The sequence below is a fragment of the Schizosaccharomyces pombe genome, assembly GCF_000002945.2.
Source record: "Schizosaccharomyces pombe strain 972h- genome assembly, chromosome: III".
Taxonomy (NCBI): domain Eukaryota; kingdom Fungi; phylum Ascomycota; class Schizosaccharomycetes; order Schizosaccharomycetales; family Schizosaccharomycetaceae; genus Schizosaccharomyces; species Schizosaccharomyces pombe.
In genome coordinates, this window is record NC_003421.2 from 2,414,862 (window position 1) to 2,438,448 (window position 23,587).

At 33.2% G+C, this 23,587-nt stretch overlaps 7 protein-coding genes and 18 long non-coding RNA genes across 25 annotated transcripts, besides 4 other annotated features; 10 read left to right on the forward strand and 15 right to left on the reverse strand.

The window, feature by feature from the left end:
• Window positions 1-54: 54 nt before the first annotated feature.
• On the reverse strand, window positions 55-2,408 carry SPOM_SPCC569.07 (aromatic aminotransferase). The gene has a single exon (NM_001023553.3). It carries the CDS (start codon window positions 2,198-2,200, stop codon window positions 788-790), a length of 1,413 nt encoding a protein of 470 aa, NP_588566.1. The 5' UTR covers window positions 2,201-2,408; the 3' UTR covers window positions 55-787.
• On the forward strand, window positions 118-452 carry SPOM_SPNCRNA.7756. Its single transcript, NR_197092.1, has one exon. It is a non-coding gene; the product is annotated as a non-coding RNA (long non-coding RNA).
• On the forward strand, window positions 1,138-1,374 carry SPOM_SPNCRNA.7757. Its single transcript, NR_197093.1, has one exon. It is a non-coding gene; the product is annotated as a non-coding RNA (long non-coding RNA).
• Window positions 2,409-3,264: 856 nt separating the features above from the next.
• Window positions 3,265-3,523: an LONG TERMINAL REPEAT.
• A 283-nt stretch (window positions 3,524-3,806) lies between these two features.
• On the reverse strand, window positions 3,807-4,683 carry SPOM_SPNCRNA.7758. Its single transcript, NR_197094.1, has one exon. It is a non-coding gene; the product is annotated as a non-coding RNA (long non-coding RNA).
• meu19 lies at window positions 4,190-4,938 on the forward strand. Its single transcript, NR_150702.1, has one exon. It is a non-coding gene; the product is annotated as a non-coding RNA, poly(A)-bearing (long non-coding RNA).
• A 6-nt stretch (window positions 4,939-4,944) lies between these two features.
• SPOM_SPNCRNA.7759 lies at window positions 4,945-5,231 on the reverse strand. Its single transcript, NR_197095.1, has one exon. It is a non-coding gene; the product is annotated as a non-coding RNA (long non-coding RNA).
• On the forward strand, window positions 4,996-5,200 carry SPOM_SPNCRNA.7760. The gene has a single exon (NR_197096.1). It is a non-coding gene; the product is annotated as a non-coding RNA (long non-coding RNA).
• On the forward strand, window positions 5,204-5,598 carry SPOM_SPNCRNA.7761. The gene has a single exon (NR_197097.1). It is a non-coding gene; the product is annotated as a non-coding RNA (long non-coding RNA).
• On the reverse strand, window positions 5,404-7,392 carry SPOM_SPCC569.06 (uncharacterized protein). Its single transcript, NM_001023554.3, has one exon. It carries the CDS (start codon window positions 7,237-7,239, stop codon window positions 5,803-5,805), a length of 1,437 nt encoding a protein of 478 aa, NP_588567.1. The 5' UTR covers window positions 7,240-7,392; the 3' UTR covers window positions 5,404-5,802.
• SPOM_SPNCRNA.7762 lies at window positions 7,010-7,239 on the forward strand. Its single transcript, NR_197098.1, has one exon. It is a non-coding gene; the product is annotated as a non-coding RNA (long non-coding RNA).
• A 75-nt stretch (window positions 7,393-7,467) lies between the features above and the next one.
• Window positions 7,468-7,826: an LONG TERMINAL REPEAT.
• SPOM_SPNCRNA.1296 lies at window positions 7,558-8,407 on the reverse strand. Its single transcript, NR_150165.1, has one exon. It is a non-coding gene; the product is annotated as a non-coding RNA (long non-coding RNA).
• On the forward strand, window positions 7,846-9,012 carry SPOM_SPNCRNA.1297. Its single transcript, NR_150166.1, has one exon. It is a non-coding gene; the product is annotated as a non-coding RNA, possible alternative UTR (long non-coding RNA).
• SPOM_SPNCRNA.7763 lies at window positions 8,412-8,676 on the reverse strand. Its single transcript, NR_197099.1, has one exon. It is a non-coding gene; the product is annotated as a non-coding RNA (long non-coding RNA).
• Window positions 8,923-13,134, forward strand: SPOM_SPCC569.05C (spermidine family transporter). Its single transcript, NM_001023555.3, has one exon. The coding sequence runs from the start codon at window positions 9,475-9,477 to the stop codon at window positions 11,203-11,205; it is 1,731 nt and encodes a 576-aa protein (NP_588568.1). The 5' UTR covers window positions 8,923-9,474; the 3' UTR covers window positions 11,206-13,134.
• On the reverse strand, window positions 9,466-9,753 carry SPOM_SPNCRNA.7764. The gene has a single exon (NR_197100.1). It is a non-coding gene; the product is annotated as a non-coding RNA (long non-coding RNA).
• SPOM_SPNCRNA.7765 lies at window positions 10,255-10,725 on the reverse strand. The gene has a single exon (NR_197101.1). It is a non-coding gene; the product is annotated as a non-coding RNA (long non-coding RNA).
• On the reverse strand, window positions 12,217-12,723 carry SPOM_SPCC569.04 (uncharacterized protein; the record flags this gene model as incomplete). Its single annotated transcript, NM_001023556.3, has 1 exon — window positions 12,217-12,723. The coding sequence occupies one exon, from the start codon at window positions 12,721-12,723 to the stop codon at window positions 12,358-12,360; it is 366 nt and encodes a 121-aa protein (NP_588569.1). The 3' UTR covers window positions 12,217-12,357.
• Window positions 13,135-13,509: 375 nt separating the features above from the next.
• SPOM_SPNCRNA.7766 lies at window positions 13,510-13,718 on the reverse strand. Its single transcript, NR_197102.1, has one exon. It is a non-coding gene; the product is annotated as a non-coding RNA (long non-coding RNA).
• A 487-nt stretch (window positions 13,719-14,205) lies between these two features.
• Window positions 14,206-14,848, reverse strand: SPOM_SPNCRNA.7767. Its single transcript, NR_197103.1, has one exon. It is a non-coding gene; the product is annotated as a non-coding RNA (long non-coding RNA).
• Window positions 14,849-15,125: 277 nt separating this feature from the next.
• On the reverse strand, window positions 15,126-16,590 carry SPOM_SPCC569.03 (uncharacterized protein). The gene is made up of 2 exons (NM_001023557.3): window positions 15,979-16,590; window positions 15,126-15,915 (listed from the first exon to the last, which is right to left on the reverse strand). The coding sequence occupies exons 1-2, from the start codon at window positions 16,484-16,486 to the stop codon at window positions 15,473-15,475; spliced, it is 951 nt and encodes a 316-aa protein (NP_588570.3). The 5' UTR covers window positions 16,487-16,590; the 3' UTR covers window positions 15,126-15,472.
• A 458-nt stretch (window positions 16,591-17,048) lies between these two features.
• Window positions 17,049-17,522, reverse strand: SPOM_SPNCRNA.7768. The gene has a single exon (NR_197104.1). It is a non-coding gene; the product is annotated as a non-coding RNA (long non-coding RNA).
• Window positions 17,382-17,550: an LONG TERMINAL REPEAT.
• A 200-nt stretch (window positions 17,551-17,750) lies between these two features.
• Window positions 17,751-18,659, forward strand: SPOM_SPCC569.02C (uncharacterized protein; the record flags this gene model as incomplete). Its single annotated transcript, NM_001023558.3, has 1 exon — window positions 17,751-18,659. The coding sequence occupies one exon, from the start codon at window positions 17,751-17,753 to the stop codon at window positions 18,090-18,092; it is 342 nt and encodes a 113-aa protein (NP_588571.1). The 3' UTR covers window positions 18,093-18,659.
• On the reverse strand, window positions 17,962-18,712 carry SPOM_SPNCRNA.1298. The gene has a single exon (NR_150167.1). It is a non-coding gene; the product is annotated as a non-coding RNA (long non-coding RNA).
• Window positions 18,713-19,304: 592 nt separating this feature from the next.
• Window positions 19,305-19,675, reverse strand: SPOM_SPNCRNA.7769. The gene has a single exon (NR_197105.1). It is a non-coding gene; the product is annotated as a non-coding RNA (long non-coding RNA).
• A 154-nt stretch (window positions 19,676-19,829) lies between these two features.
• Window positions 19,830-21,669, forward strand: SPOM_SPCC569.01C (uncharacterized protein; the record flags this gene model as incomplete). Its single annotated transcript, NM_001023559.2, has 1 exon — window positions 19,830-21,669. The coding sequence occupies one exon, from the start codon at window positions 19,830-19,832 to the stop codon at window positions 20,799-20,801; it is 972 nt and encodes a 323-aa protein (NP_588572.1). The 3' UTR covers window positions 20,802-21,669.
• A 936-nt stretch (window positions 21,670-22,605) lies between these two features.
• Window positions 22,606-22,919: an LONG TERMINAL REPEAT.
• The last annotated feature ends 668 nt before the right edge of the window (window positions 22,920-23,587 follow it).

Below are 23,587 nucleotides of genomic sequence, written 5' to 3' on the forward strand. Positions count from 1 at the left end.
GGTCATGAAATACATTGTGTTTTAACATGCGAATCCGTATTAATAATTAATATAGCAATACAGTCTATGGAGAATGGTAAACTATGTACCAATTTATAATCCAAAAGTGGCAACTGGAGCTACGAATGAAACATTTTATGAATAGGAAACCAGAAGGTCGACGGATATTTTTGACTACGTATACTTACTAAGCTTCCTGCAATTGAATTAGAAATGTAATTTTAAATACCTCGCACGGTATTCTTCTCATAAAAAACAAATGAGTTTTCAAACATTCCAAAAATATTTGAGGATAAACTAAAGTAAGCCGGTTTTAGAAATTTTGCGTCTCAAATTGTCCATACTGCATTTATTAGCCCTCAAGGTGATTTAGCCTGATAACGAAAGTTAAGTTTGAAACATTTGTCTAAACAAAGGTTCAGTTCCGTAGCTATTCCTCAATTGTTATTTTTTTCATGCTAAACACAATTTTTTGAGGATGTTTGCTTGACTTCTAAATGCTATTTACTCAGTTGGAAAGAAAGTTTATAGGTAAATTATTGAATCTCAATAATATTCGTTAATTATCATGTTTTAAAATTCAAAAATATGAAATCCAGGTTTCGAAGCATTCGTAATCAGGTGAATGCAAACCTTCCGATGACCTTTTTAAAAATCGCGACTCTTGGTATAATGATAATAAAAAAAGGATAAAACTTACACACCAACTGAATATTGTATCCCATCCTTAATTTGAGATCCCTTGTATTAAGATTACAATGGTGCTGTTTTATGAAGATATTAGGCTTCACAATTGAAAATATTTTTGTATAGTACTAGTAAACCGCTCTAAACCAGCTTCAAAAGTGCTTAGGTCAGCAAGGGAATAAGCAAATCGAAAAAAAATTTTGTCCGCCGAATTTGGTTCTCCCATAAATAGCTGTCCACAAACAGGCTTTACCCCATTGTTAACAAGTTCTACAAAAATTTCCATCTCAATTTCCGAAATGGACTTGTCCATATTTGAGCAAATAAGACGGTTTTTGTCAAGTTCAACCCATAGAAACAATCCAGCTTTAGGAGAATGATATTTACAAACAGATTTTGGAAGATGTTTGTCAGCTGCCAAAAGAAGAGCATTTCGACGCATAGTATATGAGTTTTGCAAATCTTGTAGCCACTCCAAAAAACCATTTTGTCCCCAACGATTTAATATAGCATAGAGAACCACTTGAGAGACGCCGGATGGGCTCTCAGTACAAACTTCTGCGTAACGGGTTATGCGATCGATGAATAGAGAATTTCCAGTTATCCATCCCAAACGTAATCCCGGTACAATCAATTTGGAAAAGGAATCAACTCGCAAAACCCTACCGTCGGTATCTAGATGGAGTAAAGAGGGAATTAGCTTTTTTTTGAATGACGAAATATTGAAAGCTTGCTTGTCAGGTTTCCAATTTGCATCATATTTTTCCATTTGCAAAAAATAGTATGGTTCATCTTCGACAATGATAATATCGTATTTTTTTGCCAAGGTTAGAAACTTCTTTCTTCTTTCCAAAGTTAACGTGGATCCAGTTGGGTTTTGCCCAGTCGGTATAGTATACAAAACATGGGGCCTTGCTCCTAACGATGAATCCCATGTTTCCATAACTTTCTCAAAACTTTCTGGTAGCATGCCGTTTTCATCCATGTCAATGGGAATAAATTTCACACCAAGGGGACGCATTGCGGTAATTGCGGCAGGGTATGTATATTTTTCTATGAGAATACAATCACCACGGTTGACGAGCAATCGCAAGCAATACTCAAGGCCGATCGTATTTCCATTTGTTATTTTTATATCCCAGTCCTTATATTGTGGCATGTGGATTTGTCCAACGTGATCTTTTATAAACTTGACCAATTCTGGAATTCCTTGGCACTGGCCGTACTGTAAAGCTCCCAGTAAATCCAGAGAACCCTCATTTGCATTATTACTTAATTCATAAGACACAGTTGCGTCCTTGTTCGTGTCTTTTTCCCAAGAATTTACTTCTGGGAAGGAGACCGAAAGTTTATGAATCGGGAATTTACTGGGATTGGGTTCTCCACCAGCAAAGGAAAGCATTTTGATATCCGAGTCACTTTGAATACGACCTAACATCTGAAACGGACCATACTCACGGGATGCGCTTTCTAGGGATAAATGATGTTGATATTTTTTTTTTAAATTATCCATGTCGACGAAGTATATGAATAATATACATAAACTTAAGAGGAAATTGTGGTTTAATTTATAAATTGATACTCTCTTCAAGTCTTTGTATCAGATGGGTTTAATAATCTTGCCGGAAGGTTAACAAAAGTGTAAACAAGTTTTGATTTTGATTGATTTCAAATATGCGAAAATTAAGTAGAAACACTCTAATACTTTGATGTTTGAAGTTGATACAATCTTAAATATTATCTTACAGATAGGAAAGACTAGTTACAATCATATTTTTATCAAATATGTAGGAAGGGAAGTATGCAAATTTTGAAACTCCGTGGACATTTTAAACCAAAACAGCATATTAGAAAGCAGGAAAAATGAATATCTCAAATTGAAAATTTGGTGAACAAAGACAAATTAGTTACCGAAACGGAAGAGAAATACGATGTTGATTACGACGGCACAAGCAATCTTCATACTAATATCTATTAACAGTTTGTGATAGCATACTAAAAGTTGCGAAATTAGCTCGATTTTTTTTATTTTCATTTTTTACCTTGAAAAAGGCGAGTGCAGTGCAGTCATTAAATTACCTTAAAGTAGGTATTAATATCTTCACTGCTTCTTTTGCTAAAGCGGTGACCAGTAATATAGGTAAACCGTTAGGAATTACGATAGTAAACTCAGCTTTAAATGAAACTGTTGCAGAAAATAACCAATACTTCATCAATCCTTTCAATCTTGGAAACTAACTAACCCCACTCTAATAAAATATAAATAGAAAGATCAAGAGAATTGAAAAAATATATTTTTTTATGTGCTGAACTAGCATCTTCTCTTTTTTTCTGCTTTCTTCATATTAATTACTATATTTATTTTCTGCCGCGATCGATCACCTATCTATCTTTCTTCAACAACGTTGTACACATACAGTATTTTCTAATTATTTTTGGATTCAAATAGATCTCCAACGGTTTGTACTGATCATCAATTAAGCTAAAGGTATAAATATGTAGCGACTTTCTCTTTACTCATCATTGCATTTCGCAATACATTAGTTGCTATCAGCAATACTGCACTACGGAAGGATACATTACGTTGCGTATCACTATATGTCATATCTTGGAAAACTAGTTAAGATTCGTTTATTGATCATCACGGGAGCTACCACTGAACTGAGGAACGAGGTTCAGTTATGAGCTATATTGGTGACCGATACTAACAGACTTCTTATAACAATAAATATTCATTGTTAGTTAACATACCACAACCGCTACATTGTAGATCGCAAGTAAAAACTCACCGCAGTTCTTTGTATCGTTAAATAGATAACAAACTGCGTAGCTGACAGTTACTTAGCCTATGCAGCGGTAAATCTTTCATAATGTAATACGTAACGTTAAACGAAGAAACGTATAATGTATATGTTTAAAGATATTGTAAATAGTAAATGTAATATTGCATAGTATTATAATGACACTTCAAGAGTTTGCAGAAAACGTAGGCTTAGTCTAGTTAAATCTATAGGGAATTTACTCAATTCAAGATTACAAATATAATCTTTGAACTGCAAAAATTTAAACAACTTAGTATATTCAGTTTTAACGACCGCTACGTAGTGTAATGCTACAAAATAAGTCTACTCAGATATTATGCAGCCGTACTCATCTGATTTTGTTTGTCTACAAAAATGTAAACAAACAATTATTTTATCGCATTGATACAACAAACCAATTGAATATCGCCTTTTGAAGCATAAACTTTGCATTTAAAAGATGAATAAACAAAGGAAGAAGTTAATTGGATCTCACACCGCATAAACGATGCATAAAGTTTGATGTGGTGTCGTAACGGTGTATTATAGGTTGTTAACTGAGAGGTAAACATCAAACGTTTTCCGATTGGGTCCATGAATAAAGACTAAAAATGAGTAAATGTAAACAAACCTGACTATATATTGAGACTATTTTGTCAATTGAAATTCATAACCTCACTTCCATTCATACAGCTAAACATTTTTCAGGATTTTAGCTTGAAAAATGGGAAAACAAATAAACCAGTATCTTTAGAGGTTGTCAGTATCCATATCTTAAACAAAAGGTTAAATGCGGTTATGAGTGTCATCAAGCACGTTTCCGTAATGAATTAAAATTCAACAAAATACAGCGTGATAAAACAACGATACAAATCTTGATTTTACAAGTTATCGTTTGTTCTTTGTGATTATGTTTATCATTATCATCATTTACTTTTATTAATATGATGACTAGCTTTCCTACCCAAAAGCATGTTATTGTATTAGTAATTTGGTTACCCGAAAAAGTATAAAAACTTTTTCACTGGCTACCCTCTTTTGGTTACTTCCTATGGTTGTAAATATTTGGAACATCTTTACTTTCCTTCTTCATCGTTTTAGGAAAGACGACATTGTTCTTTATATTTCGCATTACTGCATGGTCGGTGAATCATTTATTTGACCAATGATTCAAGTCTTATACTCTCCAATTGATTTAGAGAATTAATACTTGGTAACTCGTCTCCATTGTAAATTAGGTCAAAGCAATGGGAACTATTCTCCATAACTACCTAACCCAGTGTTTTGTACTTCTGGAAGCATTATAAATAATTTCTTTTGAAAAATAATTGTTAGAATTTCATTTTTAGGGACATTTAAAATGATTAGGAAATTTACACTGCTATGTACATTTAATTATGCCCACATAGATTGAAACGCACCAATAAAATTTGTGAATTTCCATAAAAAATGCATTTTAGCAGTAGATTATTGACGGTTTATGTATTCACAATGTCACATCGATTTTTTAAAGAAGAAATTATGAGTAAGCCCTAGGAATTCCAAAAGAATTGATAATTAATCTATACCTATATGTTAATCTAAAGATGCGAAAGATCAAAATGTTTTATACTATCTCCTTGACCATTAATGCATCCGACGTTTTTAAGATTTATCTCTGACAGTAACGATGCGGTATACTAGCTTTTCGAATAAACGTTCCGACAGGAATTTACCAAACCCATGAACGGTTATGGTTGCTCTGTCTTGTTTATTCAGTAGATGCATAAATTGCATCCATCGCAAAATGTAGCGATGTATCATGACTACGATACAAGACTCGTTGGACTAAATAGAAAACGAAAACGCCAATTTGCATTTCATTATTTAAACCTAACCAAATGTATTTATTTAAAAAAAAAAAAAAAAAAAAAAAAGGTTACTATTCATGCTCCTTGACAATTTCATGAAACTAGGGAATTAGCCTTGAAAGAACTACATCAAAGTTGTTTTTTTCACTCTCTGTTATGCAGGATCGAGCAAATTTTCTATATGTAACCAATTTTACTAACGAAAGACATATGGAAAAAATATTATTCAACGAGATACGCCATTTAATAAATGCAATAGATATATAAAATATCGATAAATATATTTAAGAGTAACCATAAATGGCGTTAAACAACTTGTGCAGTAAATGATAGATAAATTGGTATGAAAGTTCAGTAAAAAAGGAAATCGAGCTCTAAGATCTGAGCATATTTGAACAAATAATCTGAGTAATTTAGAAAGTTCACAAGCCTGCGAGGAGAAAAAGTTAAAAGCATATAAGAAATTAAAACTTTTCTAGACTAGGGTCCTTATGGCCATCATGCTTTCCTAAAAAATCGTCTAATTGTAAGGATTTAGGCTCTGCAAACAGTTTGCTATAAGGACCTAAAAGGATGGAAAAAGCCACAAACTTAATACCACCATTTACTATTTTAAGGTACTCAAGAGTAGTATCATCGTATTTCCAAAGTTTTTGCAATTTGTCGAAAATCACTAAATCATTAAATGCAAAAAGAATGATGATAGCCAAAGTCAAGGCAAACAAATTCCAACGGGTATCAAATTGGGAGGCCTTTTTCAAACGGAAACGGAATGCTAGAACTGCCCCAAGAAAGGTAATTAGAGGCAAATACAAGAATTTATTAAAAACCCAAACCATTCGCAACACACAAGCCTTATCACTGCCAGAAATGTAAAGAAGTGGATATACCATTGGAGCCACATTGACTAAGAAAGCTTGTCCACATGTCAATAAGGAAAAAAACAAAACCATTTTTTTGGATGTTCGACGAATTGTGCCAAATCCAAGGACAGTGGTGGTAATAAATAGGCTATATAGCGCATATTCGATACCATCACCAAGGAAATATGTAAAACAAGAAACAACAAAAGGAACTAAGTACTCATCTGGGTTATCAATGCTGAAAATTCGTTGCTTTACAGGGTGATTTAAAATAAAAAAGGAAAACCAACAAAACAAGCAAACTTGAACAAGATGTAATTTGGTGCGACTACAAATACAGCGAATAGCCCACCATAATGAGATTAAGCCATATACGATAGAAAATGATAAGAAAATTTGTCGTTGAAGTTTTAACGTCACGGGTACATTAGAATTAAAAGAATCAAACTCAATTGTTACAATAGGTTCGGAGTTCTCACCAATGACAGTTTCCTGATGAGCGACTTCTTGATATCCAACAAAACAGTAAAATCCTTCATCTTCCACAGGTATTGAATAAGTACGGTTAACTGCCGAATCAAGAGAAACAACTAGACTCTTTCTCAGATTCTCCAAAAACACTCTATCCAATCCACTATACTTTCCACCATTGTCAATAATATGTTTAAATGCTTGAAAGGGAGATGGATGATAAAACAAACCAAATCGAGCTATTCCTTCAACATTCTCCTTTAATTGAAGTTTAGCGTAAGGTGCTCTTGAGCTATCACCGTCCTCGCTTTCTATTGCATCAAGATAACCACAATATTCAAAACCACTTCGATCTACAGGGGAATGTAAGCCTAAGTCACTTTGAAAAGGGATAAACATCATCCGATCTCCGAAACCACCTTTCACATCCGGCTTCATCGACAGCATCTCAGAAGGACCTTTTTGTTCTAATGACTGAGGAACTTTCTCAATCGCCCCCTCTACTGAAGAGGCACAAGTAGCGGTTGACATAACGAGAGCACTAAGGCATAATGGGAAGAGTTTCATGCTGTGTTCTGGCAAGCAAACAATCAAAATAAAAATAATAAAACGATTAAGGTTAATTGAGTAACTAATGGGTTGAAACCAATGCAAAGTCAAAATGTAAATTATAGATATAAATTATTAAGGTTAAAGGTTCCTATGTGTTGTAGTAAGGTTGAAAATAGATAAATGAAAAAAGCGAGAAAAAGTGGAAGTCAAAACGGATTGTACGTTGTCCTCAAGCGAACGGAGGCAATTCTACACTACGTTGTGTATCACTATCTGTTACATGTTCAAATGTTCAATTTTGCTCTATCAACTTTACATGATAAGTTATCAATACGGATATAATATCATTTGTAGTAAGGTAACTAACTATCAGTTACAAGTGTTGCTTTTTCAAATGCTATAAATTAGAGAACAAAATGAAACTCGTTCCTCAGTTCAGTTATAAGCTATATTAGTGATAGGTAACAATATAACCTAGTTAATACAATACCTATACTAGTTGCTACGTATGTTACCTGCGTATTGCAATATAATAGATCACAAGGAAAACTCACCGCAGTTCTACGTATCGTTGAAACGGATATCAAACTGTGCAGATGACATATCAAATATGTAGCAGACGTAATTTTCCACGCAAATCTTCTCCAAATCTAACTACTAAGTCAAACAAACCTCTTCTTCAACGCGATATTTAGACGAATCTTAATTCTTTCTCATATCGAAAACCCTTGAATCGGGAGCTTGACTGAGAGGGAATGAAATGTTATGCGCAACCAAGTGATATAAATTAGTATATGGACTTGAAACATGAAAGTTGGTTATACATACAAAAGAGTATAAATAAGCCAAAGTGTGATAGCGACATTAGCATTGTTAGTAAATGGATGCTTGAGTGTTTGAATACTTTTTCATGAACAAGTCCTATAGACGGACAGAAAATATATTATTTAGGGTCAAGATGCAAGTGGGAAAAATTTTTTTTGGCGTAAAGTAGATCTACATAGCGCATTAATTGACTTGTAAGGTGTGATGTTTAAAAACCACGCTTTTAATAAGGAAGCTAATATAGACAGATATATCCATTGAATACAATAATGGTTGGGAAGTTGCCTAAAAAAAAAAATTGTTTCCGAATTTGATCTGTTCGATAAGCTGCGCTATGTGAACATTATTTATACAACAAGCATCTATTCTAGATCCTCGTTATATCGTCTCGTTATTCCTTTTACGAATCATACAACCTAGTGCATTCGCAAACGATGACACCGATAAATAGGGTAAACCGTTAAACACCGAAATCCGAGCGTCTCAATGTTTTGAGCAAAAATACACATAAAAAAGGTATGGGATTTTTGATCGTGCATTTTCTTTTTTAAGCGGCTTTTCGTGTATGTTTATGAGTAGCAGAAGACTGTATATTCGATATGTATTTTGGTTGTCTACCATACCACGTACTTACGACTTCTAACATAAAAGTTCTTCATTGAATACTTTGTTTGGTTTAAACTTCTTCATTTTGTCAATCGCTTCGGAACTAATGAATAAAGCCTCGCTTTTCGGATTAAGCTATTTCTCCGGTTCGTTCTAACTGGCTAGTGACTACTTTCCCCCCGTAGATCATGGCGTTATGATGTCATATATGCTAATCTTTTTCAAAAAAGAAAATATATAAGAAAATGGTAATATGTCTTCTCCTTTATACTAGCTTTAAAAGCAATAAAAGATCGTTATTTGACTTTGCAAAAAGTTGTTTTACACTATTACACTCACTTGGTTTTACATGGCTAATTGTGCTTACAAATCGTGTCGCAGTATTTTTTATTATCTGCAGTGAAAGTGAACGATTACTTTTTTTCATCGACAAATTTTTTTAATTACTTATTTTGCACTTTTTTGTCGTTTATTATTTTTGTCAAGCGCGCGTTGAATCCTAGTTTGCATTCGAACAAACTTGCTAGCGACTGGTCGCTTACTAATTTATAGACTTGACCATACGTAACTTTTTCCCTACTGACCTTCGCTTTAAAAGAGAAATTCCTTTTCTATTTCATAACCATTTTTATTATAATTTATTATTCCATTTACATTCCTATATTTTGCATTTGGAATTTCGTTGTAAACGTCTACTTGTGTGTTTTAATTTCATTTACTGGATTTAATTTAACTGCGAAAAGTGAGGTAAAATTTTTTCCCTCTGTTTTATTTCATTTCCACAGCATTCATTAGAGTAGTAATAATTCTAGATTGGCAATGTCTACTAACCCGAATGCCGGTATACAACCATTAACGAATTCAATCTCCCAGTCTGCTTCGGCTCATCCGGAACTATATCATACCACAAGCCATGAGTCTGTTAGTACATATCAATTGCAATCACAGCTTTCTCATTCTGCAACGTCCAACCTCTCAACAGCTGCCAATTTTCATACCAGACCACCGATTGCTAATGATGAAAATGCTCAAAATTTGTCAACCGTGAATAGCTCTCACTCATCAGAACTTTCCAAGGCTAACCTAGTTGATGTGGAGAAGTGCATTCAGGACCCCCTTTTGCAAATATTTCCCACCGTCGAGGATCCTGATCGGTTTGTCTTTTCAATAGACCCAAAAAGCCCTTTGATCGCTGTAAATTGGCCTTTTAGAAAAAAACTGAAAATCACTTGTGTTTATTCATATGTCGCTTTGTGTTCTACTTTTGCATCATCTGTCTTTTCCGTTCCTGCCGAAGCTATTACTACCATTTTTCATATCAGTTTAACCGTTTCTTTGTTAACTATGACCGTATTTTTATGTGGTTACATTGCAGGACCTATTGTTTGGGCTCCTCTGTCTGAGCTTAGCGGCAGAAAGCTTCCCCTACTGATTGGAATGTTTGGATTCGGTATTTTCAATATTAGTGTTGCTGTTGCAAAAGATATCCAAACAATAATGATGTGTCGATTTTTCAGCGGTTTCTTTGCTAGTGCTCCTCTTACTGTCGTTGCTGCAGCATTTGCTGACATGTATTCTAACAAGCATCGAGGTACCGCTATCACCATCTTTGCTGCACTAGTGTTTGATGGTCCCTTGGTGTCACCTATCATCGGTGGATTTCTTACAAAATCATACTTGGGTTGGAGATGGACAGAGTACATTACTTCGTTTATGGGGTTTTTCGCTTTAGTAATTGTTTATCTATTTTGTGATGAGACATACTCCAAGGCTATTATACGAAATAAGGCAAAAGAGTATCGAGCTATGAGCGGGAATTATTTTGTCCATGCTAAATCAGAAGAGGAGGTGCTTACCGTACCTGACGTTGCAAAAAATTATTTGTTGGTTCCAATGAAACTGTTGTTTACGGAGCCCATCGTTTTCTTAATTACACTGTATAGCTCATTTGTTTATGCTATCCTTTATTTATTACTTGAGGCTTATCCCATCATCTTTAGCGAGAAACGACATTTCTCTATGGGTGTTGCCGAATTACCATATATCGGTCTCTTGGTTGGAGTTTTCATTGGCTCTGCCATCAATATTTCCTTCGAGCCATGGTACTATAGAAGATGTTTGGCACTTGGTGGGAAGCCTGATCCGGAAGCTCGTCTACCTCCAATGATGATTGGCTGCTTTATGTTTCCAGCCGGTATTTTTTGGTTATCATGGTCCGGTTATTACTCTTATGTACATTGGATTGTGCCTACATTATCCGGATTAGCTACAGGTTGTGGAATCTTACTAATTTTTTTACAATGTCTAAATTATTTAATCGACGCGTACTTGTTTCGAGCTGCTTCTGCAGTTGCTGCAAACACTATTATGCGAAGTGCAATGGCGGCCGGATTTCCATTATTCGCAGTGCAAATGTTTCACAATATGGGTGTTGGATGGGCTGGCTCACTTTTGGGCTTTATTGCAGTTGCTTTAATCCCCATGCCTTTTGCTTTCTTTTTCTTTGGGCGGAAGATTCGTGAAAAAAGCAAGATGGCTGTTGTATTGTGAGGCGTCAACAAAATGGTTAGACTTTAATTCACTTTTTGACTTAATTTAATTTTCTCTGTCTCCGGGTTTGAACGAGAAGGAAATATTTTTATATATGTCTAAATAAATACATGAAAGAACGTATGTATTTTTATTTTTTGTTGTTCGCTTAAAATTCGTTATCGGTAAAACTTATTTTTGATTTTCAGTCTAAATTTTCGCATTGTTTACTTTGCAGGTTTTTCTGTTTTTACTTTTTTTTGTTGTATAAATAATTTGAATACCGATAATTAAAGAAAAGGAAACGAATTCTACTTTTTTTTGTAAATTGTAGAAGAACAAACGTGAGAAAACTTTTACGCTCAATATGAATTAACCTTTTGTTATACATAAAGGTTCAAATCTCTATTCGAACTCATATTCACGATTATTGGATGGTATTGAAGTACTGTTATTGTGGAACAATGTCTCAGCTTAACAAAATTAAAAAAATAAGTAAATTATATGGATTTAAAATTGAAGAACACCTTTATAAAAAAGAAATATTAAATTTTTTTACATTATAACTGCTTAAATTTCCGGTTGAAAATAGTGTTGATCCTTTGTAGGTTTAGCAAAGGACAACTTTTATTGTTACCAACTTCTTTATTTCCTAAAAGGAATTTAGCTGATTTCACAATTTTCTGTTAAACTTTGTCTATTTGTCAAATTTGAAAATGGGAATTGTTACTACCATTAAAAAGGGCAAGCATAACCGGCCCAATATAGGTTTTTGTATTTGGACTAGACAAAAATATATAGATTATTTTTTGTTTTCTCCTGTTTTACATCTGAACCTTTTGCTATGTCTTAACAATCAAATAAATTATTTAAACATCTCCTTCGTTTGATTAAGCATTCTTAATTGACCTACCAATTGAAAGTTGAAATGAGGATGGACTTTACAAATATTCAAAGTTTTCCTATATTCGTATAACGAAGTCTCTTTGTTATTATTGTCAACATTTTCCAAATATTTTTCAGGATCATTAAGTATTCTGTTAGTGCTCGTATGCCAAGGAGTACACTTATCTTCATCCGCCTTCAATATCAATCTCAAACTATGATGCTTGGTTTTGACTTTTAAAAACTCGTCAAACATAGGAAATTGTGTGGAATCTTTTTTCTGTTTCTTTAATGAGTAAATCTCCATGCAGTACAGAATGGGCCCGAGTTTGCATCCTGGCATATAAAAAAATTATTCACGTCAATAACTCTACGATTTATCAACAATTCGTTCCCTCCCACATGAGAAACAATTTCCCATTCAAGAATTCGAAAGCAATTCTTCAAATAGTAATGAGTACGAGTGTCTGTTGTGTACAAAGGCCTTTTGGGGTAGACAGGCACTTTGACAGCGAACTTCAAGCGACTGTCAAATACAGGGCGTGAAGGAACTCCTCTCAGTAAGACTGAATATAAGTATGGAACTAGTTCTTGTATTTCAACTTTACGATTTTCACCTTTTCTGTTTTCATCACATAGATAAGAAGTAGACATTCTCAAGTCTTCAAAATACGTCCCACAAAAATCACAAGTACTATCCCTTTCTTTAACAACATCAGTAAATATCACCAAAGACTTTAATGGCTTCCTTTGAAATTGAAACCTATCAACTTTAATATATTTCTCATACACTTTTCGATTATTTTATCAAAGCCAGGTAAAACAGAATGTTCAGTTTTCTCAATCCCTTTTTTTTGAAAGGTATAAAGTCTTCTAAAGGATTATTTGTAGTACGAAGTTGACATCCACGCCGAAATTCCTTCTGACATCTGCCTGAATAAATAATGAACGAACTAAAATCCCATATAAGTGAAATTTGAATTAAATTAGTTATAAGTACTATAGTAAATAATAATGATTTCGATTGTCTTGCATATGTCAATCGGTATACACAGAATCGAGGAACACGATATAAAGAATTACGGCATGCAATTGAAATTAATGTTTGGTGTATATACTGTATAGTAGCTCTAAATTCTTTAAAAGAAGAAAAGAGATTATAATACCAAAGAGATTATCTGATGGTGTATGCATTTAGACAAGATGAGATAACTTTGAGCATGAATAATATATATTTGGCTACCTTTTCATCCAAAATGTTGTCGTTATATTTTGGGATGACAGAACATTGAGTATAATCAGTCGTGCTACACGTAAAATTCTGATTGAAAATACCTTTAAGTCTGTCAAATTTCTATTTATGATTCTATAACTGAATATTGATCAACAGAAAAGCGAATAGCTTGTTTTCATACACTTAAATATTTTATTTCTTTAAAAAGCCAGATAATCACTACAAAATTTGTACTTCAGATATATGAATTTAAACTTTGAGTAGCTATCTAATGATATGAGATAGAAACTGCTAAAACACTATGATGGACCCCAAAATATGTTTAACACCATTAATCGGTTGAACGTACTAAGAGGTAGTAGCTCAATGGTTGATTTATGCGAATATCGCATATAGGGTGGATGTCTAATTAATTTTTGCAAGGTTGAACTTTGAAAAAATTTATTTGAATTAAATTTAATACTACTAATTAAATACGATTTATTGCGCTTCTTAATTATTTCAATAGTTATAAATGAGTTCCTTATAAATTTGTTTGTATTTTTTTTAAAAAAAGAATTAAAAGTTTAGAAAACACTCTAAAAAAACTAGGCGAATCTTTATTGTGTACATCAACTTCAATTTATTTCCTATTAATTTTAACACAAACAAAACATTGTCAATCATTAATTAGGCTCGATGTTATAATTTTCATTATTGTTGCAGTACAAATAAGGAGACTGCTTGTATAAGTTGAGTAGCCTAAATGAAATTTTCTAAATTGGAAACATCTTCACAAAGTACTACCGAGTGAAATGGTGACACACTCTTACGGAAATTTTAACGATAGCTATCTATTTTTTAATTGCTCAAACACATTTTTAATCAACAACCTCATTTTTATTAGGAAGAAAATGAAAGATACAAAAGGATTTTGAGTGTAAGAAACTAAAATCTAGTAAATAATGTCCGGAAAGCAATGATTAAAGAGCATGCAAATCTAGAGACTGTTTTTTGCAATAAAAGACATATTGGTATTTATTTCCATGTTTATTTGTTTAGGGTTCTAACTGTTATGCGAAATCAAAGTCCAAGTTTTTTTTTTTGACATTATCTTGATGGACGATAGCTTGCTTAAATCGCTTATTTTCTTTTCCATGTGTTACTTAAACATAAACTTCACGTTCAATACGATGGTGAGGATTAACATCAAGTACAAGCTTATTTATACTAGTAATTCGTTTTTTGTATAAACGAAGTATGAAGAAGTACGAAAAAGGCGCGATTCAGCTCAAAAGTGAGTTTTGGGCTTCCTTTCTTTATTAACATTATGAAATCGACTTTTACCGAACGGGCATTGCAAATGTGATACGAATAAAACCGAATACCTCGTTGGTTCATGATACAGTTGAAATGATTTTGGAACCCTTATCAGTCAAGATGTAAAGGATGAGTTCGATAGATAAAATATCTCAAGGTTTTATAACAGGGGAGAAAACCATTTTCAAAATTTCCCTCTAATGACTCCTACCGCTGATGCACTCTTTTTGAATGGTTTATCTTAGTAAAATTTAAATTCACTAACAGCTATGGAACTGTATCTATTAACGTAGATACCGATTATTTAGAGATTAAAATGTTGTAGAGCTATTTCCCAAATATAACTTTACACAGGATAGTTATTCTGAATTTTAGATCGTTACAAAGTGCTTTTTTAACCGTTTTCTGTATCTAAGTTCCTAAAGGTTCAATACATCGAATATGAATTTATTCAAGCTGTTGAATGTTACTGTAACCACAAGGATCTTAGCTCATTGTAATATGAGAGTTAGCGGAGATGTGCTTATATTCAATATGTTATCAGTCAATGAGGATGAATACGGACTAGCAAACCAAAGTTGCTTCCTTAATAAAACGTATGTTTTTGCTATAGAAGCACTAATCGATTACAGAAGCAGACCTTTATCCTACCATCCACTACTCTCTTAACCGAGTCGTCAGAGGTGGTGACTTCGAATAGCCCATTTGGTTTTAATGCGAACACAAATTAAATTAAGCTACGACAGAGAAGAGCTGGTACTGATTTTAATAGCGTAAAAGTGATGTATAAATATCATAATAAGCACAAGTAAAAAACATTATTCTACTAAGAGAAAATAAAGCAGCAAGAGATATAGAAATACAGACTCCTTAAAACGTATGATACTTATGTGACTCGTGTCCTTTTGACCACAAGCCAATCGCTTCTTGAAGTCGTTCTTTCAACTTGACAGTCTCAAGAGGACTAAATTTATTAACACCATACCCATGAAGATACTGAATACACTGTTCCTTTGTCAAATTATCAATGTCTTCGAAGCTTGCAAGCGGTGGGAGTTCATAGTCTCTAGGTTCATCTCCGTTAAGGAATGGTACTGGAACAGCCGAATAATGCATATCTGAACGGACCATATTTTCATATTTTCTTGTTAGCATCATCGACTTGCAAGAACGATCATCAATTTTTTGCATCGTTTGAGCCATATTGTTAAATCTTTCTTCAGTTCTTTGATCCAAAAGATCGATTTTTCTATCTAATTGAGATATAGAATCTTTCATGGCAGTTACTTCACCCTTCAAAGTAGTTGTTTCACCTTTGACGGAATCAATGTCGTTTTTCATGATAGTCATCTCACCCTTCATTTCGGCCATTTCACCTTTGACGGAATCAATGTCGCTTTTCATGATAGTCATCTCACCCTTCATTTCGGCCATTTCACCTTTGATGGAAGCAATGTCATTTTTCATGACAGTCATCTCACCCTTCATTTCGGCCATTTCACCTTTGATGGAAGCAATGTCATTTTTCATGACAGCCATCTCACCCTTCATTTCGGCCATTTCACCTTTGATGGAAGCAATGTCATTTTTCATGACAGTCATCTCACCCTTCATTTCGGCCATTTCACCTTTGATGGAAGCAATGCCATTTTTCATGACACTCATCTCAGTCTGCATAGCGTCAAACCTAGAATTCATGTCATTTTGCATTGAGTCCATTTTAGAAAATATTCGTTCGAAAATTCCACCTAGTTTAGTGTTTGCCCATTCATCTATCCAGCGTGGAAATTGTACTTCTCCCGATTGTTCCTCCGAAACTTCCCTTTCTATCGCCAATCTCTTCCAATTCCGCAACTTTTGATCACATTCAGTTTCAAATCTCATTTTATGTTCCTTTGCTTGACGAAAATTTTCAATCGTTTCTTGATTATTCTCGTCGAATTCTAGTAAAGCAGAATTTAGAGATCTTTCGAATTTCTTGATGAACAGTTTCAAGTCTTCTGCTGAATCATCTGGTGGAGGTAAGTCGAAACCATTTTCAAAATTCTCGTTTGACGTCATTTTTAATCAATAATGAGCGCAGTCAAATTTTAGAAATATGGTGTATAGTTCTAGTAAATGTTAACGCTGTTTATTAAAAGTTGGTAGAGTGCTTTAAACGTATTGTTCAATATGTATCCAGGATCAAGAATATCAGGTAAAAATACAGTTACAAAGTTATATCAGTTTATGAATATATATAATTTTCAAAGCCTTTGGAACCCTCATTATCTACAATGAAAACAAAGCATGCAAAGGACCAAAAGAGATAAACAAAGAAAACAAAACAAAAAAAGGGACTTTAATAGGTAAGGATAATGAAAATGTCTAGTGGCGCAGATGTTTAGATAAATAGATAACTACATTATATGTTTACATTAAATAATTCCAATTTGAAAATGTAAGCAACTTAATTCTAACCTGTACTCATCTATGATGTCAATTTTCTAAAGACAAAATTAAAATAAAACAAAGATAAGTTTTTAACTCTATCTTTTCAGTTGTTTGGTGTTTCTTAACCTTCATCCCAAGAGTATACAAGACAAACAAAACATTGAAAGGAATTATATTATCACTCAAAACTGCTTTTTCCTAAGAATTTGACTCATTGTTGCAAGGTTTTTTGTTTCGTCTAGCAGGAAAAGATCAAAGATTATTGCTTTGAACATATTCCAACAAATTCCAAGTCGGTTAAAAAACCGTTTCTATGATTTTAACGAAAGGTGCTGAGGCAGTGTTCTTTCGCTATTCAGTTTGATATTCGAAAGACGATACAATAAGATGCGCTGGTGTTTACCAATAACAAGTTGCTACATATAGTACCTGTGTATTGCAATATAATAGATCACAAGGAAAACTCACCGCAGTTCTACGTATCGTTAAACTGATACCGAACTGCGTAGCTAATACTGACTCCTCATACATCAAATGCCCCCGGCAACAACCGAGTTAGTCGCATGGGATAATTATCATGTAATATATCATTTCAATCAATTAATATTGTTCAACTAAAAAAATTAATTTAAAAGTAGAACTCAGTATATACACTTTTTTTCTGGTAGTTTTATAAGCTAAGAAAGATCCAACATTAGAACCTGTCAGATCTTATATGTTATTACTGTTTTGTATTTGTTGTGCATTCATAAAACTTGTCTTGGCTGAGGTGAATTTGACTTTTGTTGACTATGCTAAGCTGCCTCCCAAATATGCAGAATTACTTGCTAATTTAACTGACCAACATGGAATGGTGCTATTTGATACAGCTGATGTACGATTTGAAGCTTACAACTACTTAGTAAATAACATTACAGAAATAAACACTGATACCGATGCTTGCTTATGTCAACTTCTAACAGGTCAGTATACCACTGATTGTTATATATTTGATGACAGTGTTTATGAAGGACCTGAAAATATCAATCCTTCAACGAGTATATTGATTAAGGATTAGGACCGTAGCTTTGGCAACGTACAAGGGACGAACAAGAGACAAACCGTGTCTCTTGCTTTTTGTGGTGTGTTGATAGCGCATCAGTATAATGTTCAATATCAATATGTCGATGATAGTCAAGCTAAGTTGGTTTGTGACAACAACTACGGAGTTTCATGGAGTTGCATAGTAGGAGGTCAAAGCTTTCGAAGTTTAGGTTGTCTAGTACAGAAATGTGAAGGACACTGTGCTAGTTCTGAACAGACAATCAATGGAGCTGGAGTCAATTCCAAGTTTACGGACTACTACTAGAGAAGTCGTCCAACAGGTTGTACTCAGCTATTTAAGAAACGCAAGGTATATAGCGTATTTCCATTTATAGATATTGTCATTGATGATACCTACGAATGAAGTCACCAGCAATTTTATCTCAGGGTAGTAAATGGTGACTTTATTTGAGATCATGTTTAGAGCTTAGTGGTCTATGAAGTTGAACTAGTCCGACTCACAAACCAGATGAGATCGCCCGATTTGAGATGATTAGAATAATATTAATTTTAACTGAGTGAATAATACACAGGATAAATGGTATAGGCAGGATTAAGAGATGTCAGTACTTGTAAAAACGAAGCGAGTAATTGGATAATAAATATGGGTTAAATAAATGTCAACTTAGACCAATAGTTAGTCAAGAATATACAAAACTCAATCTTTCCAAATTAAATAAATTGTGTTTATGTACGATAAAAGTTCCTTTTGGATATCAATGTGTAACATTACGTAAATGGGCAAATTTGCCATTTTATTTTTTATTCAATTTATTTAAATATAGTTTTCTTTAGAGGCGTTTCTATTCTATCTAGCATTTTCAAGCTAAATGACAATTGTACATATCAAGTATTATGTAGGAGTTTTTACGTATTTGCTTTGTGCAGTTTACCTATTATATTTGCTCATAGTAACTATTTAACAGCAGAGGTATATTTCAATGAAAGTATACTTGCTTGAGAGTTTCTTAAACATATTGTTTCAGGAACGTGAAAAAACTCTTTCGTCTTAAAATAATTGGGGGTATTCTATTAAGCTTTGTTTCTTTCATTAATTTGCAGAGGCTATTTCAATAACCAGTTTATATCCCTTGAGCATATATTGTAGCTACCGCTTATACAATCTACAAATTATCTAGCTTGAATGAGTAATGTGCTTTTGATTAAAACACCTTATGATTGCTACAAGCTGTTAAGCAGCCTTTGAAACGAATAAAGTAATCCAGGCTAACGAAATTTTTTGTATCAACATTGTTGGCCATGTTTGCTTTTATACATGTACTCCTCTATTCAATAAATCTAACTTTGTAATAAGTTACCTGCAAATAAGCCATTTTTCTTTTATTTTACAGATAAAGCCCATTTTCATTATCTGTATCACGTACTCCCAATGTGAAGTTACTTAGGTTACCTTGTTTCTTAATCCATCAAAAACTCTTTTCTTTGTCCTTAGCATTCTTTGTTTAAAGTTGTATATAAGGGGAACTTGAGAGATTTGAATTTACTTACAACACATATATTAAATATTGCTTTCAACACACGTTTGTACTTTTATTTTCCAAGATTTCCCTTTCTGAGAAATATTTGTCAATTAGTAAACATATAAGGCAGGCTACAAAAGATATCATTTGTATAGTTATAGTGAATTGCAATTTTATCGTTAAAAAGAATACTGCGGTTTATTGCAACTGGTTTTGTATAAATAATAAGGATGATGTCGAACGAGAATTTTGATAATGACTACAATCTGCCACCACCAAATGATTCTGCGGAAGATTTAAAAATTTTCATTAAAAGATACGAGAGATCTGTAGATTCTACATTGTTAGAAATTGACGAAAACAAAAGAGAAGCACTTGAAAAATATATTGAGGAACGAGATCGTAAAATGAAATATGAAATTGAATGCAATGAAAGGCTACAAGGATGGAAAAAGTTAGCGATTGAAAGAGAAATTTCTGAAGAACAATCGGGAGAAGTACAATTTCCACGCTGGATAGATGAATGGGCAAACACTAAACTAGGTGGAATTTTCGAACGAATATTTTCTAAAATGGACTCAATGCAAAATGACATGAATTCTCGGTTTGACGCTATGCAGAATGAGATGAATTCTCGGTTTGACGCTGTACAGAATGAGATGACATCTATGAAAGGCGAAATGGCCGAAATGAAGGTTGAAATGGTTGAAATGAAAAGGGAAACGATCCGTTTGAACACTAGAATTGATTTACTCGAGCAAAAAACTGAAGCAAGGTTTCAGTCAATAGAGCAGCGATTTAATTCTATAGACCAACGATTTAATTCCATAGACCGAAGATTTGATTCTATGGAGCAGCGACTTGACTCAATGGATCAGAAAATGGAAACAATTGATGCTCGCTCATGTAGGTCGATCATGTTGACAAGAAAGCTTGAAAATACAACTCGTTCAGACCAAGGTTATTTGGCATCACCAGTGCCATTTCTGAATGGTAATGAGCCGGCTAATAGTGGATTACCGCCGATAGAAAGAGTCGAAGACATTGATGAATTATCAAAGGAACAGTGTGTCCAATATCTTAAGGGATATGGTATAATGTTTAGTCCTGCTGAAACTATTAAGTTGAAAAAGCGACTTCGTGATGCAGTAGGCTTATGGTCAAAAGCGAGTACTGAATATGAATTTCATCAGTTCCATTGAATTTATGTTTTTGTTCAAATATCTTGCTTTCTCTTCGTTTTTTATTGATACTTTGATTTTTTATTGTATATTTTCGCTTTGATGTTTTATGTTTCGGTGTTAATAAACGTTTTTTAATGAAATTGATGCTTTATATAATTAGATGTCAATTGATCCCTTCTATCGTAAAGCTTATATAGTGAAAGACGTATATTTGCAATTAAGAGCAATTTATCTTGTCCGCGAAAAGGTTGACTATTTTACAAATTGTATTCAACAACTAACAAATCCCAATTTTTTTACCATAAATGTTACTTGCTAATATTTATTGTACAGATAGCTTTCCTTGCGATAGATATAACTTTATTTAGCGGAATATCTTTGTGGACTATATGAGATGAAGGTCTGGTTAGTGCCTGCAGCTGACAATACAGAAGACGATCACTACTCTAATAAGCTAACCGGATTTTTTTCACCGAAGTATAAATTTTTTTTGTAACTAATATTTTACAATTTATATTTTATTTCGTTCAAGAAATTCATCCGTTTTGGCATACAGCTTCCTATAATTTTTTATTTGTTGGTTTTGTGAAAACAAATATATGACTAGGTTTTTTCAGATCCCTGCATAGAGTCTAATGAAATTGAAAAAGAAAAATGAACCTTTTAAAGACCAATCAACACTTCTCCTTTTTCATGACAAAGTCTAAAGACGTCCATGATGTGATAACGATACTTTCACTTTCATTATGATACTATTATATTTACCCTTTTAGTAGTAAGTGAGCTCAATGAGAATATAAAATTTGAAAAGATATTCATGTGTGCTAACACACTTTTAATCCAATTCCTTGTTTGTTCGTAACATACCTGGTACACCAATCTTGCGCATAATGATACTGTAGACCGTAAGGAAATTGTACATAGTTGATGCATCAGATAGTTAACTAATAACTGTGCAAAGCATGAAATTAAAATGGGCCAGAATTTCGTAAATCGGTTAGCTTATTGCAAAAAAAGTAATAATATTTAACGAATTCCACAACATGTACTAAATAATAAATCCAAATTAATACGGATATTTGCCCTATGAACTTGTTCACATTTCGATAGGTGGTAATTATGTAAAATATGATCCATATTTTTTGTATTCGTGCGTAGTTATGTAATAGTTGGTAAAAGTGGTACTTTTGAAATACACATACTAATTGTAACCGAAAGAGCGAAACAGCATTATGAGCCTACAGATAAGATGCGATATTTTTTGCTCTAAAATATCGTGATTTGAAAAAAGAAAAGGAACTATTTTTTTGAGCTCAACTATCTTATGCAACGAACACAAAGAAACCCGGCCTAATTAATTTGACTTTTGATTAATAAAGTGGAAACAAGAGAGAAGAAGGAAAGTGAAATAATAAGGATAGAAATACTACAATTCAACTTAAATGCCATTTTTACATTGGCGGTCAATCATACAATAGTTAGGTGTGCTAATAAGCAATGGGGTTAAAACCTTTTGATCCTTATTCTGAATTTTAATTTTATTATGAATTCTTATGATATAAGTCATTTAGTGGAGACATAATCCATGCCTCAGTAAATCAGAACATGAGCAAGTGTGAAGTTCGAGTGGCGACATCCAAAGAAGTGCTCATAACTGTTCTTGTGCTTGGATTTAGTTTCTGATGAAAAAAATCGGCAAACCGTTGCTGCAAGGTTGGCAAAGTTAAACGGGTAATTGTGGAAACGCTTAAGAAGAACGAGCTTCTATCACATTGTGGACCCCTGAATTATACGTACTTCCTACACGGTGTAACAGTTGTTAGCGATAATACACTGCGTTGCATATCACTATATGTCGCATGTTCTATTTACACATTGTACCATAGATGATATGATATTGAGATAGAATTGAATGATAACTTATTAAAATATGTAGTAATTAGAATAACGTAGATAGAAGTAAAGCTGAAGCTCGTTTCTCAGCTTAGTTCTAGATCGGTTACTGATACTATTGGATTTTTTTAACAATAAATATAACACTATTGTTTAAACACACTTAGTATATCGCAATAGAAACTCATTGCAATAAATTTATTGTTAAACATATACCAAACTGCGTAGCTGATAACTAAGGTAATTTTAATTATCGTTCATTGTCAAAAACATTGATACGTTGCTATACTGCAAAGTCGACTCGGAATGTTTTGTCAATAAATCGAGGCCATAGTAAGCGCAATGATATTAAAATCTTTATGTTATAAAAAATAACTGTAATGAAAACCAATGTATCTTGAAGGACATTTTTTATCTACTTTGCTCACAACTTCTCAAATTGATAACAGAAAATCAACGGTTGAATATGACAATCAAAAATTTTGTACGATGAATATGATTTTTTATGTTTATGCTTGTGTGCCGAATTTTTAGATTTCTAATGCTCGAGATACATCAAATAAAACCAGTCCTTAATAACGTTTTTTAAAAGTCCTATCTCTTAATAATAATCATCTGAATAAATTTTTTCATGCACCGTTTTTTTATTTGATAAATCCCATAATCCTAAAGCATTTAATAACCCCTATCATCGTCTCACTAATCTATTGCAATATAATCGTTAATAACCCAAGAAACAATATCCAAATTTATCAGTCTTCTAATTTGTTATCACCGATCATAACTTCTGGTTTGTTTTATTCTTTAATGACTTTACATGCAACTTTTCTTTTTTCGTTAGGTTTCAGTTCTTAGGTATCTTACAATAACCAGACTCTTTCTTCTTTCTCTACTCATTTCTAATTATAATT

What these genes read in the sequence shown, in the direction of transcription:
- SPOM_SPCC569.03 (NM_001023557.3), bottom strand. Translation starts at nt 16,486, where the DNA reads ATGAGATTTGAAACTGAATGTGATCAAAAGTTGCGGAATTGGAAGAGA. An exon ending in CGACATTGATTCCGTCAAAG is followed by an intron (nt 15,916 to 15,978) that starts GTGAAATGGCCG and finishes ATTCCGTCAAAG; the next exon opens with GTGAAACAACTACTTTGAAG.
- SPOM_SPCC569.07 (NM_001023553.3), bottom strand. Translation starts at nt 2,200, where the DNA reads ATGGATAATTTAAAAAAAAAATATCAACATCATTTATCCCTAGAAAGC.
- SPOM_SPCC569.06 (NM_001023554.3), bottom strand. Translation starts at nt 7,239, where the DNA reads ATGAAACTCTTCCCATTATGCCTTAGTGCTCTCGTTATGTCAACCGCT.
- SPOM_SPCC569.05C (NM_001023555.3), top strand. Translation starts at nt 9,475, where the DNA reads ATGTCTACTAACCCGAATGCCGGTATACAACCATTAACGAATTCAATC.